This window comes from Astatotilapia calliptera, chromosome 3, assembly GCF_964374335.1.
Source record: "Astatotilapia calliptera chromosome 3, fAstCal68.1, whole genome shotgun sequence".
NCBI lineage: Eukaryota > Metazoa > Chordata > Actinopteri > Cichliformes > Cichlidae > Astatotilapia > Astatotilapia calliptera.
In genome coordinates, this window is record NC_137424.1 from 1547489 (window position 1) to 1560951 (window position 13463).

A 13463-nucleotide genomic window follows, 5' to 3' on the forward strand; every position below is an offset into this window, starting at 1 on the left:
TCACAGCTGGCGTGTTTGTGGTGCAAAGCTAAGCGCAGACACAGAATTTAGGTGAAACCAAAAGCGAACAGGGGTGAAAACTAAAACTAACACCTAAACTGGGAAAACTGACAAACAAGACATGGACATGAACGTGACCTGAACACAATCATGAGATATCTGAAATCTGACGTGACACAGAGGAAGAAAGAGGACTTAAATACACAGAAGGGAATGAGCAAAGTGAAAACACCTGGGAAACACAGCTGACACAAATTAACATGACGCTAGAGGGGAAATGAAACTAAACAAAGACTCAAAGACCTTACAAAATAAGGAGGAAACATGGAGAGACGTAGACATGACAATACGAGTTTGACGATGGAACATGTAGACATGACAGACTGGGAGGCATTTATTATGCATATTAATGACAGCTCTGCAACATCTGCTATATCTCGCTGACCTCCAGTGCACCACATGAAACAATCACAAACACGCTGTGAGGCCGCCAAGTTCATCTTGACCCGCGGGACAGTCTTTACTATTGACAGAAAGATGTTTGAAGTGTGTGTAAGCAGCATGCTATGGATATAAAGTCGCTTTTACTGCACTTTGCACATAGCTTTGTTATGTAACTAGGATGCTAGCACAAATGGTAAATGCAAACAGGCTGTTTCTATGCACAAATACAACGATGTATTCAGGGGAAAAATATCTTTTTTTTTTCTTTCTTTTTTTTGAGTTGTCTTTGCTTTTTACTGTTTCAAAGTCCACTGTGAAGTGCACTTTTTTTCGGGACTTCGTGTGACCCGCTGGTAATTTTTTAAAAACTTTGCAAGAAAGAAAACTGCGACAAAGGCAAAGAGAACAGCGCTTTAACCGTCCCGTATGGACAGGGGACGGTTAAGGGGAAAAATATCTAATTTTGTGAGCTCGTTGTGCTTCTGAGAGCTACTGACCACCGTTAACTGTTAAAGCCAATTTTACAGCAGCATGCACGTGGCTGTGATGTAAATGTCCTTCGGCGTCTGCTGAACAATCCACCAAACTGAATCTACTAATCACTTTTAGGTGTGTGTCCGTGTGTGTGCTGGGAATGAAAGACAGGGCCTGTCAGTAATCCCATGTGATAATCTCCCTTGAACTTGGGTCAATAATGACAGCAGTGAAGGGTGGAGGGGATAGAAACACTAAACAACACGGCTCTAGCTTTGGAAGTTGTTATTTTGATGCCAAGTGATAACCTGCTCCAGAAGCATTAGCCGTCACTCGGAGGAATATGAGTGCAGCGTCTTTTCTTTGGTAAGTAGGGATGGGTACCGGTATAAACGGTAGTAACCAGACCGAAAAGCAGCGCACATTTCGGTGCTTTGTTTCGGTGCTTTTTTTTCCCTGAGATATCATACACTTTGGATTCTAGCCAATCATTTTACGTTTCTGAGGATAGTAGGCGGGTCCAGGTACGTACGTTCTTTTAGAGCAGAGCTACAGATTAAAAATGCCCAAGGCGAAGCGGTCAAAAGTCTGGCTGTACTCCACAGCAAAAGATGCAAACTCAGCAGCAACAAGTGCTTTAAGCTGATACTGTGATACTGTCAAAGGAGGTAACACCTCAAATCCGATGAAACACCTGGCGACGCATAGCGGTTTTTTTTAAAGCCGAAAAATGCGCCGTATTTGATAGCTTGCTGCGAGACCTCACACCGAGCACATCTACTGCGGTGTGGTGCCTGTTGTCGGACCCGGAGTTAGCAACATCCCCAAGAACCCGAAGAATAGAGTCCTGGGCCCTAGCCCTGCCAGTGTAGCAGGAATGATGAGGATGATGATGCAGCAGCAGCAGTTCTTCTCTGCGTGAGTAGCTTCATGTTGTTCGTGTGTAATTTACGTTGAGTAGGCTAACCACGTTATTACATTAATGCATGTAAGGTGAACTAGCAAACATCATCATAGCTACATGCGGCTGTCCTCTTGTTTGATGGCAGATGCTCCCTTCACCCTGGCCAAAAAGGCTAAAATGACCAAAGGAAAAGTGGGAAACATGAGAGGTTTTTGGACAAAGTTTGTGTTTTTTCCATTGTTTAAGCACTGCTTCCTGACAAGAGTGATACCATATATGCCCCATAGCTGCAGAAAAGGCTAACATTGTTATCTTTTTACAAAAAACAGCTGAACATGAGAGGTTTTTGGACAAAGTTTGTGTTTTTTCCATTGTTTAAGCACTGCTTCCTGACAAGAGTGATACCATATATGCCCCATAGCTGCAGAAAAGGTTAACATTGTTATCTTTTTACAAAAAACAGCTGAACATGAGAGGTTTTTGGACAAAGTTTGTGTTTTTTCCATTGTTTAAGCACTGCTTCCAGCCAAGAGTGATACCATATATGCCCCATAGCTGCAGAAAAGGTTAACATTGTTATCTTTTTACAAAAAACAGCTGAACATGAGGTTTTTGGACCAGTTTTGTGTTCTCCATTCTTTAAGCACCGGTTTGAGCACCGTTTAAGCACCGGCACCGTTTCAAAAGCACCGGTTTGGCACCGGTATCAGATAAAACCTAAACGATACCCATCCCTAGTGGTAAGTCATTGAAATTGTATCCACATAACTATGCAAACGTCCCTTATATTTACTATATGAATCAACCTAAAATCAACATGTGCAGTCAAACTGACCTGTGTCCCATCCATCTCCTGTGTACACAGGCTAGGGTTGCTGGTGGGCTGACACTGGGTATGAGGCAGGGTGCATTTGGACCCAGTAGCATTCTGCTGTGAGTGCTAGCCACTGCACTCCAGCAGTAATAATCACAATCGGTTGTTGTTAAATGTAATAAAGATGATCAACAACCAGATAATCAAATACAACGATTATCTACTTTCTTTTTTACCTGCTCGACCGTGTGAGAGGTGGAACTAAACCGTTGCTTTCTGGGCTCAGGCATCTACTTAGTGCAGTGTGTTAAATGTATCATTGCCAGATGTCAGTAACTTTGAGACTTATTAGAAGTGACGCAGCAGTAGTAACAAAAACCCACATGGTTACTTAGTGTCCGTTCAGTGTTCTTATGTTCTCCACTGCTTCCATGTTACACAACGGTAGCATCGAGCGATCCAAACTGACACCTATCTCTTAATCAATATTCAGTACAGACATGTTTGCAGCAGCCTTTCAAGCTACAACACATCAGTGGTTCATTGTGTTTCAAACATTAAATATCACAGGTTACCATTACGAAGGATTTCACTATTAAGACTCTTTGTTTGCACCAGTGCACAGCGGTCCACTGTGTGCTTGCATGTCGTGTCCTGCTTTGTTAAAAGGTACACCTATTGGAATAACACCAACGTAGGAGCATTTTGTCTCTGCCTGAGAGACTGCAGACAGCATCCCTGAGCAAACACACTGCACAGGAATGCAGCCGACACTGCGTAGGTACATCTACACACAGCAGGGCTATTTATGTGTGTGTGTAACCACACAAGGAGGGGAGGTATAAGGACGCATCAGTGCTGACTGCGTACAATCAGTGGTCACATTACTGACGGCAGATTATCAGCGGAGTCAAGGATGGATTGAGGAGGATCCCTCAGCTGGGTTTAAGCCGAGGCGAGTGACAGCAGCGAGGATCAATTTTCCTCTGAAAGCTGGCTTGTGCTTCGTGTGATTTACGTGTGAGGGTGCAGCACGGGCTCCATGTGTCGTAAAGAAAATGCATCTTTTTAAGAAACACGTGTCCTTGGTGGCAGCACTAAAGACAAGTTGATGATGATGATGAAGGTGAAAATGACAGTTTCAATGGGGAACTTCTGCAGTTCGTGTAAAGATACAGTCTTCTTCAGGGCAACAAGCTGAGATGACACCAGACGATGACAATGAAGCAGAGGGGATGGAGTTAACTGGTTACCGACTGGTCACGCGAGAGCGATAAATGGGTCTAGCCTGGTACCTTGCGCTTGCGTTCAGCCCGTTCCCGGGAGCGCCTTCTCTTCTCTCTGGCTTTCTCCAGAGCCTTCAGATCCGGAGGTTGGTCCATTTCAGACCTGGCCTTCTTAATGTGAGCAGCAGCGTGAGCCATGACTGTCCTCTCACTGTTTGCACACGCAGAAATCTACAGCTCTTAGATCACTCAGTGGTCCTCTCAGAACGCTAGCCTCATTAACAGAAGAGCCCGACGAAACACCCCCCTCTCCAGGTGACAAAAACGGGAAGAATCCTCCACTGTCTCTCTGCAAACACTGTGAGTGGCACTAGCAAGCCTGCCTCCCTGCTGCCTGGATAACTGCATCTGAGCCCAGGATGGAGAGAGAGGAGGGGCTGCCTGGCACACGCCACCAAGAGGTAAGCTGGAAGACCAATAGAGAAGCCGGGAAGAGGCTGCCCCTCCCTCCACCACTCGGGCTGCAGAGGGAGCAGCAGATTCTCTCATTATACGACCCCCCCTCCCAGTAAACCAGAAGGGGAGGTAAACGCAGGGGGAGGAGCTGGTAACAAGAAATGGGAGGAGATACAGAACACGGAAGTCAGTGTGTGTCCTTTGGAGAAAGAGCAAGGGAGGTACCATTTCAGCAGAGGGGGGGACCTGCCCCTGTCAGCAAATGGTATAGTCTGCTTGAGCAAACACACAGAAAAACAAATGATAAAAATGCAATGCATCCTTTTATACATGTGATGCAATGCAGAGTATTAGCACCACTGACTCATGTGAGGCAGTAATAATAATAATTAATGTTGCAGTACGCACACTTTTCATGTTTAAACGTAAATAATCCTCATTAACACGAAGCATCGCCTCCGTTTCCACCGCGACCTCACCCTTTTTGCTTTTTAACACAATGGCGCCCCCTCATGTTCTGTCCTAACACTGCAGTGAAAAGTGACAGTATGATACTCCACAGACAGTCAAACGTATATTAAAGTTAGAATTAGAGACGACGTGAAACACACGATCTCCTGCCCCCTGTGAAAAGAGTGGCTCCTAACCTGATCAGCATGTTACTCACAATAATTGTATTAGCAGTGGGCATCCAGCAGTGTGGAGATTCATAGCAGCAGGAAACCTGGAGTAAATCTGCCTGGTTACTAATCTTCTCCAAATCTCCCCCAACAGAGCGGAGGATAATCTGCTGAGGGTCTCATACTGGAGCTGCCTCTCCATGCTGAGAATCCTCATCGTCAAATACACAAAAACACACATTCCTCGATGGACTGTGGGAGCTCGTCAGACTCTGACCCCGACAGAGCTGTGACCTCTGACCTCTGTGAGTGTCAGGAGGCGGCAGGTCGGTGACTGCTTCCGAGAAGCCCAGGCTTTGAAGCTGTGCCACAGCCATGTGTGATTATGAACACCAACATGTGCATCTTACAGTGGTTCAGTTGGAGCTTGTTATCTACTGTGTGTTCACATGTGTGCATTTGTGCATTTGTTGCTGCCTTGCTCAGAGGCTCTGGGGCTTTAATTCATCACCGCTGCTAAAACAGAGGAATGACTTTTGAAATCTCATCTTTAAACACGCCTGTATTCACTGAGAGTTGTTTGGTAACAAAGTTATAGTATTAGTTGTTTTGTAAACAGCACTTTGTGGTAATGAAATGTGTATATGAATAAAGAAATGTGCTGCTGCTGTGCTGTGTGAGCAGTAAATGTTCCAGCTGAAGCTAAAAGACTCTGATAAATCAGACTGAGCAGGTCCAGTTACAGCTCTGAGTTCAACAGCAGTCACTTCATGAAATATTCATTTTCATTGGTTTCCATGTTATTAATTTCATTCCTTTATATACTGTTGCCATTATTGACATATTTGAAGCTAATGTTCTTAGTTTGAACGTCACATTTTCGTGGCGTTGCCTTCACGTGGGCAAGAATTATTATTAACAACTATGCCGTTCTGGAACGAGATATGCTGAGCTGTTGGCATCATACAGGCAGAAAGAACGGACAAAAGAAGAACGTGAAAAACACCAAAATTGGAAGAACAGCGTCCTAATTTTCTACACATTAAAGTGCACGTTCTTGTGCTTGAATAGAAAGACATCTGATTTTCACACAGATGATTTCAGTCTGATCTGTAGATAGGGCTGCTCAATTAATCGAATTTTAATCTCGATTACGATCTGGGCTTTCAACGATCATTAAAAATGACTGAGCCGATTATTAGCCCCTCCCTCGTGCTTCACTCTCGCGCTGCTCCGTGTGGCAAATCGAGCGCACTTCTCTGCATTTCGAACACGTGTCACAACAATTAAGAGCAGCGGTCTCCAACCTTTTTTGCTCCACGGACCGGTTTATGCCCGACAATATTTTCAGGGACCGGCCTTTAAGGTGTCGCAGATAAATACAACAAAATAAAACCAGTACCGGTACCGAAAAAAAGAAGATTTATTCATAACACACGTGAAAAGACCCAGGAAAACCAAGTCAACGATAAAAACAATAACAAAATAACGTGGAAAACCGATAAAAACCCTGAAAAACAGACATTTCACACCTGAGCCTCAACTCTCGCGGCCCGGTACCAAACGACTCACCGACCGGGACCGGTCCGAGGCCCGGGGGTTGGGGACCGCTGATTAAGAGGACCCGAGGGAAGCTTGGAAAGCTAAGCAGAAGTTATTTGGAGAGGAGAGTGACTGCTGTTGGTTGAACAGAGAGGTAAAAAACCTTCAGTGGTTGGAAACATTATGGGTTCAGTCAGACGTGGATCAAGTAGACACAGTGTGTAAACTTTGCTACGGTGTCATAGCTGCACCACAGAGCAACACTGCAAAGTTCACTAAACATAGATGTTTACATTTGTCATTAATTTCTTATATTGCAAACATTTGCACTGTTATCAGTATTTGCACTATTTTATATTATTTTTTTAAAGTCATTGTTAACCCTTTAAAGCCGGTCAGAGCAGCACGCTCTGTTTTGCGTAACTATTTTTAAATCCCTGTAGAACCTGAACCGTGTAAGCTAGAGCAATAATCTGTTTTGCGTATGGAACTTACGTCTTGTGCCATCAGCTTGTCCTCGGTCACGGTTTCCTTCCACGTACAGTTTTGCAAAACCTGCATAAAAAGCTCTTGCAGGAACAAAAACATAATATTCCAGAAACACGCTTTGCCGATCTGATCAGCTGTTCGTAACACTTCCCACAGTGAAACAGACGTCAGCGCGAACTATCGCATGTCCGCCATTTCCTGCCCGAAACAGGAAGTGACGTCATTTTTGCGGAAAATGTCGTTTTTTCACTTGTAAGCCTTAAAAGCCTATACTGGTGTTTTTATAAGTCATGTTTGACTTTTTTGAATAGTTTCTGTGATGCTTAGAACTCTAATTGCACTGCTGGAAATAGTTTATTTTGATGCACCTGCTGCTTTCTTTGCAAATTTGCATCATAAGATTGTTTTTCGGTTTTTCTGCAGTATATAAAAATTGCTGTATCTCCAAAATAAAACTATGAAGACACTCAAAATAAATTTCCTGTTGTTGTAAACTTTTTTTTTTGCAACTTTTTTGTATTTAAAGTTTTGAGGGATAAAACTCTTAAATTTCTCCAGGTAGAAATATATGTAAAAAATATGTAAAAAACCCAAAAACGATTTTAAATTTTTTTTGTAGTTTATTGCACTTTTTTTGCAGTTTATGTAGTTACTATGCACTTAATGCATACATATTATTAAAATATGGGCTATAACAGTTGTATTGATGTATAGCAACTTGAAATGCTCCTACAAATGGCTCCACAGCATGTAAACATATACTATAAGCTCTGGTGGACTTGGTTCTATGGTCGGTCTTAAAGGGTTAAATAAATATCGTCAAATAATCGAGATCTCAATTTCAGTGAAAATAATCGTGATTATCATTTGTGCCATAATCGAGCAGCCCTATCTGTAGACACAAACTCATTAACGGTCCCGCCCCTGGCCAGTCACAAGTTCAGGGTGTTGTTTGCAATTTACAAAGTAGAGCACAGAGCTGAACTGAGACGCTCCCGTGTGCATGAAAGGTGACCTATGAGTGCAGTAAATGAAGTGTAACGTGGAGGATTTTAGCTCCATCATTTTCCTCGTGTGGCTGACAACCACGTTGGAGTCACGTGAGTCAGAGGAAATACGTTAACTTATCATTTTTCACATCAGAAACACTCAGAAAACCAGATTATTCCAAACAACAGTGGAAAAGAGGAGGACACAGGAGTGAAGAGGCCGGATTAGGGTTAGGGGTCCAGTCCACACCCACCAGGCCTTCATCCAGGACAGAGCTGACTCCAGCATGCTGTCATTTCTTCATATCTAAGTTTGACTTAGATTGAGGAAAAGAGAGATTACATTTAGGTTGAAACAACCTTTTCTCAAGTCCAAGCTTCCTCAGCTAGCACACAGCACAGAGCTGTCTCACTGAAAGCTTTCAAGAAGAAATCCAGTGTTCATCATCTTTAGATATCACCTCAGTGTCGTCTGTGTCAGTGCTTAATGGAGGCTGCTTAGGAACAATCTCACCACCGAGTACCTTCAAGCCTTCGTTTACAACAAGATTTATTTCAAACTGAGCCTCGGTTTCACAATAGCAATGCAGCGGCTGCTTTCCATCAGTTATTGCCTAGCAACAAGGGTGTGGGGCATCGTCATGGTGACAGTGAAGAAGGGGAAGGTAGGCTCACCATGGGGGGGTCTGGGATAAGCACATCCCTTGAGTTTCATTAACAGACTCTCCTGAGCTCACACGAGCATAATGAGAAGCTGTGTGTGTGGTTAACACGGAGAGTTTCCTGGTTCCTTTGTCTGTGTGGAAGATAATCAGAACAATCAGGAGTCCTCGTCTCACCGCACAGCGGACACAAAAGGACAATCACGAATAAAGAGAGCGAGCGGGTGCGCCGAGGGCGCTCGATTCATCGGTCCCATTGAGCCAAATGAGCCGTCCCACAATTCCCCTGAGGCGGTGATGACATCACCCTCCCTGCTTCACATATACTTCATCTTTACCGTGTCCCACTTTCTGCTCTAACGTGGCATTAGAGAGCTGTGCGAGTAAGAAAACCTAGCTGGAGAACAACCCCGTCCAACATCAGAGCCTCAACATGTTCCACTCGATCGACGGCCCTGAACACAAACGCGCCTCAAAGAACCGAAGTCCAGTTTACACATCGAGAGCTGACGACACACGAGCAGTTAAGCCTTCTGTGTACGTCGTCTCCAGTCTGCTTTCACTCTGGGAACCACCACACTCGCAGGGTTCATTAGGAAGCCACGACTGCTACAACTCTGCCAACCTCAGCTTTATAACAAAGTCTGGTAACATAATTATGTGCATGCTTACACAGGCAAAGCAAAGCATATAGTTTAGCTGGACAGGAAAACGATGAATTTAATTTTTATTCCAACAATAAGCAGCTGTAGGCCGAACCCTGGAGCTCCGTCTTTGAATGAAAACCACAAAACGTTCTGCATTACCTTTATCAGCATTAGTTTACATTGTTTTTAAGGGTAAATACACAAAGTTTTACTAGAAATTGACTCTGATTTAAGTTGTTTTATGCCCAACTCTAAGCTAGTCCGTGCTATTTGAACCAACAGTCAGTGTCACAGGTGAAGAATCCACAGCATTAGATGGAAGACTGCAGGTCTTTGCACTGATTAAAGAAGAATTCAGTTCCAGTTTAGTACCTGTCATAAAGCTCAGTGTCACTGTCCCAGTCCACCCTCAGCGCTTACCTGGCCTGCTGCTCCTACCACCATGCCTGCACTCGTGGGTGCTCCAGAGAGGCCACAGCACGCCGGGGTCAAATATATCCACTGTGTCCCGGCCACTCGGGGTGTCCGAGCCAAGACAGAAGGGGAGACGAGGGGGGGAGGCAGAGCGGTCCTGCGACTCTGTGAGTGGATTAGTGTGTAACACGCTAGAGGTATTAACACACTGCAGCTGACATGCACGCAGACACAAACGCATGCACGCACACTGCAGGGCGTGTGCATTCTTACAGGGGATTACGGGGACAAAAATAGAGGCGACTTCTCTGCTGACCTAGAATCACAATGTTGTGATGAAGACACAATGGAGAAGAGACTAGCCACGCCCACTCCCACCACACACACACTGTGTAAACACAACTTGTTGCAGTATCCCTTGCAGACAGAGAACTGTTATTTAGTTCGTTCACAACTATTTTCTAATCATGTGCCTGAAAAGCAAACCTGCAAATCTTCTTTGGCACTGAAGGTCACTGCAGGGCGTGGCTACAGACACAGCAGAGCCACCTATGGGCCGCAAAGGTTTTAAAAAACCATCACTTACCATGATATTCATGAGAATAAAACCGCCAACATACAGACAACAGATGTAGCTGCACTGCGTGTTGAAAATCAAGAAAGACACGACACCATCCACCACCATCCATCCACGTCTGGGGCCATGGTGTGGAGGAGCAGAGACCTTGCTCTGACAGCCACCTCCTCCAGCTCATCCAGGTGAAGACAGGCGTTCTTAGGCCAGCTGAGAGATGTCATTTCTCCAGCATGTCCTGACCCTACCACAGGACCTGCTCGTGGTGAAACATGCCAGAACACCTTACTCACTAGGTGCCCAAGATCTGGATTGTGGTGCCCCGGGTACCTGAGCTGGCTCTGGTTCTGCTGCTCCACTGCTCCGAGTTCTCCCAAGTGACTGAACTCCTCACCCTACCTCTGCGAGACCAGTCACTCTCTGCTGCTTGCTTTCTGTCACTACCCAAAGCTTGTGGCCATAGGTTAGGGTAGGGACAGAGACCCATTGGTCTGCACTTAGCTCTCTCTTCACCACAGCAGACTGGTACCGTGTTTGAGCAACCTTCCCTGCACACACAAAGATCCTGGTCCAGATATTTCACAATCACAACATAAACCACACTCTTCACTCTAATCCAGGAAGGCTGAATAATGTGGGTGGAGCATACTGTGCTGCTCTTCTTAACGATGGGAACCAACATCCCCGTCAGCCGATCCACAGGCACCGCCCAGATCTCCACGAGCCACTGCAGAGGCCTAGCAACCAAGACAAACCTACAACATGCATGTATTCCAGGGCCTAGCGGTGGGGTGGGGTCACTCGTTCCCCTCGACCCCAGACTGAGGAGATCCTCCTTCCTTCTATTTAGCAGAACAGTAATATCCTTAGCAGCACACCCTGTTCCACGCCCTCGCCTGGTTACTTGGTTCAGCTACTCCCAGAGTCAAACTCTGCTAAATGTCAGCTGCTTCCCTTCACCTCCTGGTGTCCACCAACTTCAACCACTACCACCATCACAGGTACCAACCACCTTCCAGCTCCGTGCTTCAACGATGCAGGTTTACAATATTGTCCGTTCTGACCCCATGTGTCAAAGTTCTCCTGGAGGCAGGAACTGAATATGTTGTGGTCCGGGGCCTTAAAATATGTTTGGGTGTGCCACGTCTGTCCAGCATCCTCCCTCCAGGTCTCAGTGTCAATGTGAGGGCTGAAGCCTGCTTCAGTCAGCCTACATTAGCTTGTTCATACAGCAAATAAACACAAGCAAACTGAGAGCAACAGATAAGAAGAAGAAGAAACATCCTGCGTTTACATACAAAGACACTGGTGAACTTTGCTGCTTTTGCTTTACAACTAATAAGACTGATTACATGATGTGTTGTTGTTAGTGTGCTTCAGATTTTTATATTAAATATTTTGTCTGGCCAGTTATCACCTAGTAAAACGCTCACAGGAAGTTAAACTAAATTGTCTCCCATATCTCAGATATAACAGATTAGTGTTGAGGCCGCCAGTTAATCAAAACCAGAGGATTTACTGGCTTTATGAGGTTTGTTGCATCATTCTGTGCATCTGGGACGTTACTGATGCACTGCAGCCGAATGTTCAGCGATAACGTTTAAAACGACGGGTACAGTTTGAGTGTTTTACACAGATACTTTTACCAGGTTTCACACTGAATCTGTCTCTCTGATCAGAGCAGACTAAAACATCTGTAATCAAAGAGTCTATCTGGCTGTTACAGACAGGAAGTTGCTGTTCCACAGGATCCAGCAACTTCCTGCTGGACAGGTGTGATGTTCTGCTTTCTGCTCTGACACGCTTCGCCTTTCTGTTATAGTAACGATGCACAGTCAGCATTTAGATCCCAGGATAAACGAGATGTGCCAAAAGTGCCTCATTCGCAATGCATGACGATGAAATAGAAAAGAAACGTCCTTGATATCGAATCACTTTCTCCACAGACAAATTCCTTAAAAATGCAAATATTAATATTAATGTGCACAATTTTTTTAATATTCCAAAACATGTTTAACGATAATACCTAAAGCCATGAATGCTTGACTGCCCCGGTGTGTGCTGCTGGCAGATGAATGTAAGAACACATCTTAGTCACTAGGTGTCGACAAAACTAAAGCAGCGTCACACCACAGTCCAGCGTGTCACTGTGCTGGAGGACTGCAACAACACAAAACAGGCAAAGCAACCACACAAGCCTGCAGAATCCTTCAGTGTATATCAAACAGTCAACACAGGAGCTGCACTGTGGCTCACAGCGTGCATCAGTGCTCAAATAACACATGCATATCATAACGTGCAGCAAACAGCATGTTATACACGTGGTGGTGCCGCTGGTGGAGGGGTGGCTGGGGATGGAGGGGCGTGACCTAAACTGGGGGGGTCAGCTGGTGAACTGGGAATACAGACTGAGCAATGACACATGAGGTCATTTCACTACACGATAACACAACTTATTAGGATTTTGTTGTGACAACCTTCATTTTGCCCAACATACTGTGGTGTGTCAGCACACAGGGGTCAAACTAACTGCTTCACATTAAGACAGGTACTGGTGATGTGTGTCTCAGACCGAGGTCGATGCCTTTGACATGTTTGGAGATGAACGGTGTCCTGACAGAGATTCAGAGATGAGGAAAGGAGTGGACGGGCAATAACCAATGCAGTTACTTCAGAACACACTTCCTGCTGGGTGTTACCTGCAGCGGTTTTGAATGATTGCACTGGAGAAGACAAGAAGAATGCATTGATTATTTCAGCTGGGTCAGAAATCTTCTCCTCGGTTTTAGGAACCAGTAACAACAGTGTGCAAACCAGTCTGCTGTCAAAATGCAGGATTTATATTTGGATCTGAGGAAGTGACATTTAAACATGAACGTATATACCGTCCTTTACACTGCATTATAATAACAAGTGTTTTTGCTGCATGCCGACTCACTTTGCTTTAGGGTACGTATGTACGAGTATGCTGAAATTCTTTCTTGTACAAATATTAGTACAGACTTTTAAGATGGACAAAGTTAAGAGACAAATGAACTGAACGGGCTGTTTATAGATCAGATCCGGAGCTCCTCCACTTTGCATGCTGATCCTTGATCTTTGGGCAAACACTGAACCCTGTTAGAGTAGAAAGGATCTATATAAGTAGCTGTCTAATTCTTAGATGGTTAAAAATGTTAGACAGTCTCTGCAAAAAGCAAATAAACAC

At 44.7% G+C, this 13463-nt stretch overlaps 1 protein-coding gene across 16 annotated transcripts in view; it reads right to left on the reverse strand.

Annotated features, from left to right (window-relative positions):
- Positions 1-13463, reverse strand: part of ank2b (ankyrin 2b, neuronal) — a 156251-nt gene that overhangs the window by 89125 nt on the left and 53663 nt on the right. For 13 of the 16 annotated variants that reach the window (XM_026159524.2, XM_026159456.2, XM_080296431.1 and 10 more), the window contains exon 1: positions 9688-9850. The exons of 2 other annotated variants lie outside the window; for them this stretch is intronic. In XM_026159524.2, coding sequence (XP_026015309.2) covers positions 9688-9711 — 24 coding nt within the window. In that variant the 5' untranslated portion in view covers positions 9712-9850. Of the gene's footprint in view, positions 1-3931; positions 4295-9687; positions 9851-13463 lie in introns of those variants that run through there. One more of the 16 variants, XM_080296427.1, reaches the window with a different exon arrangement.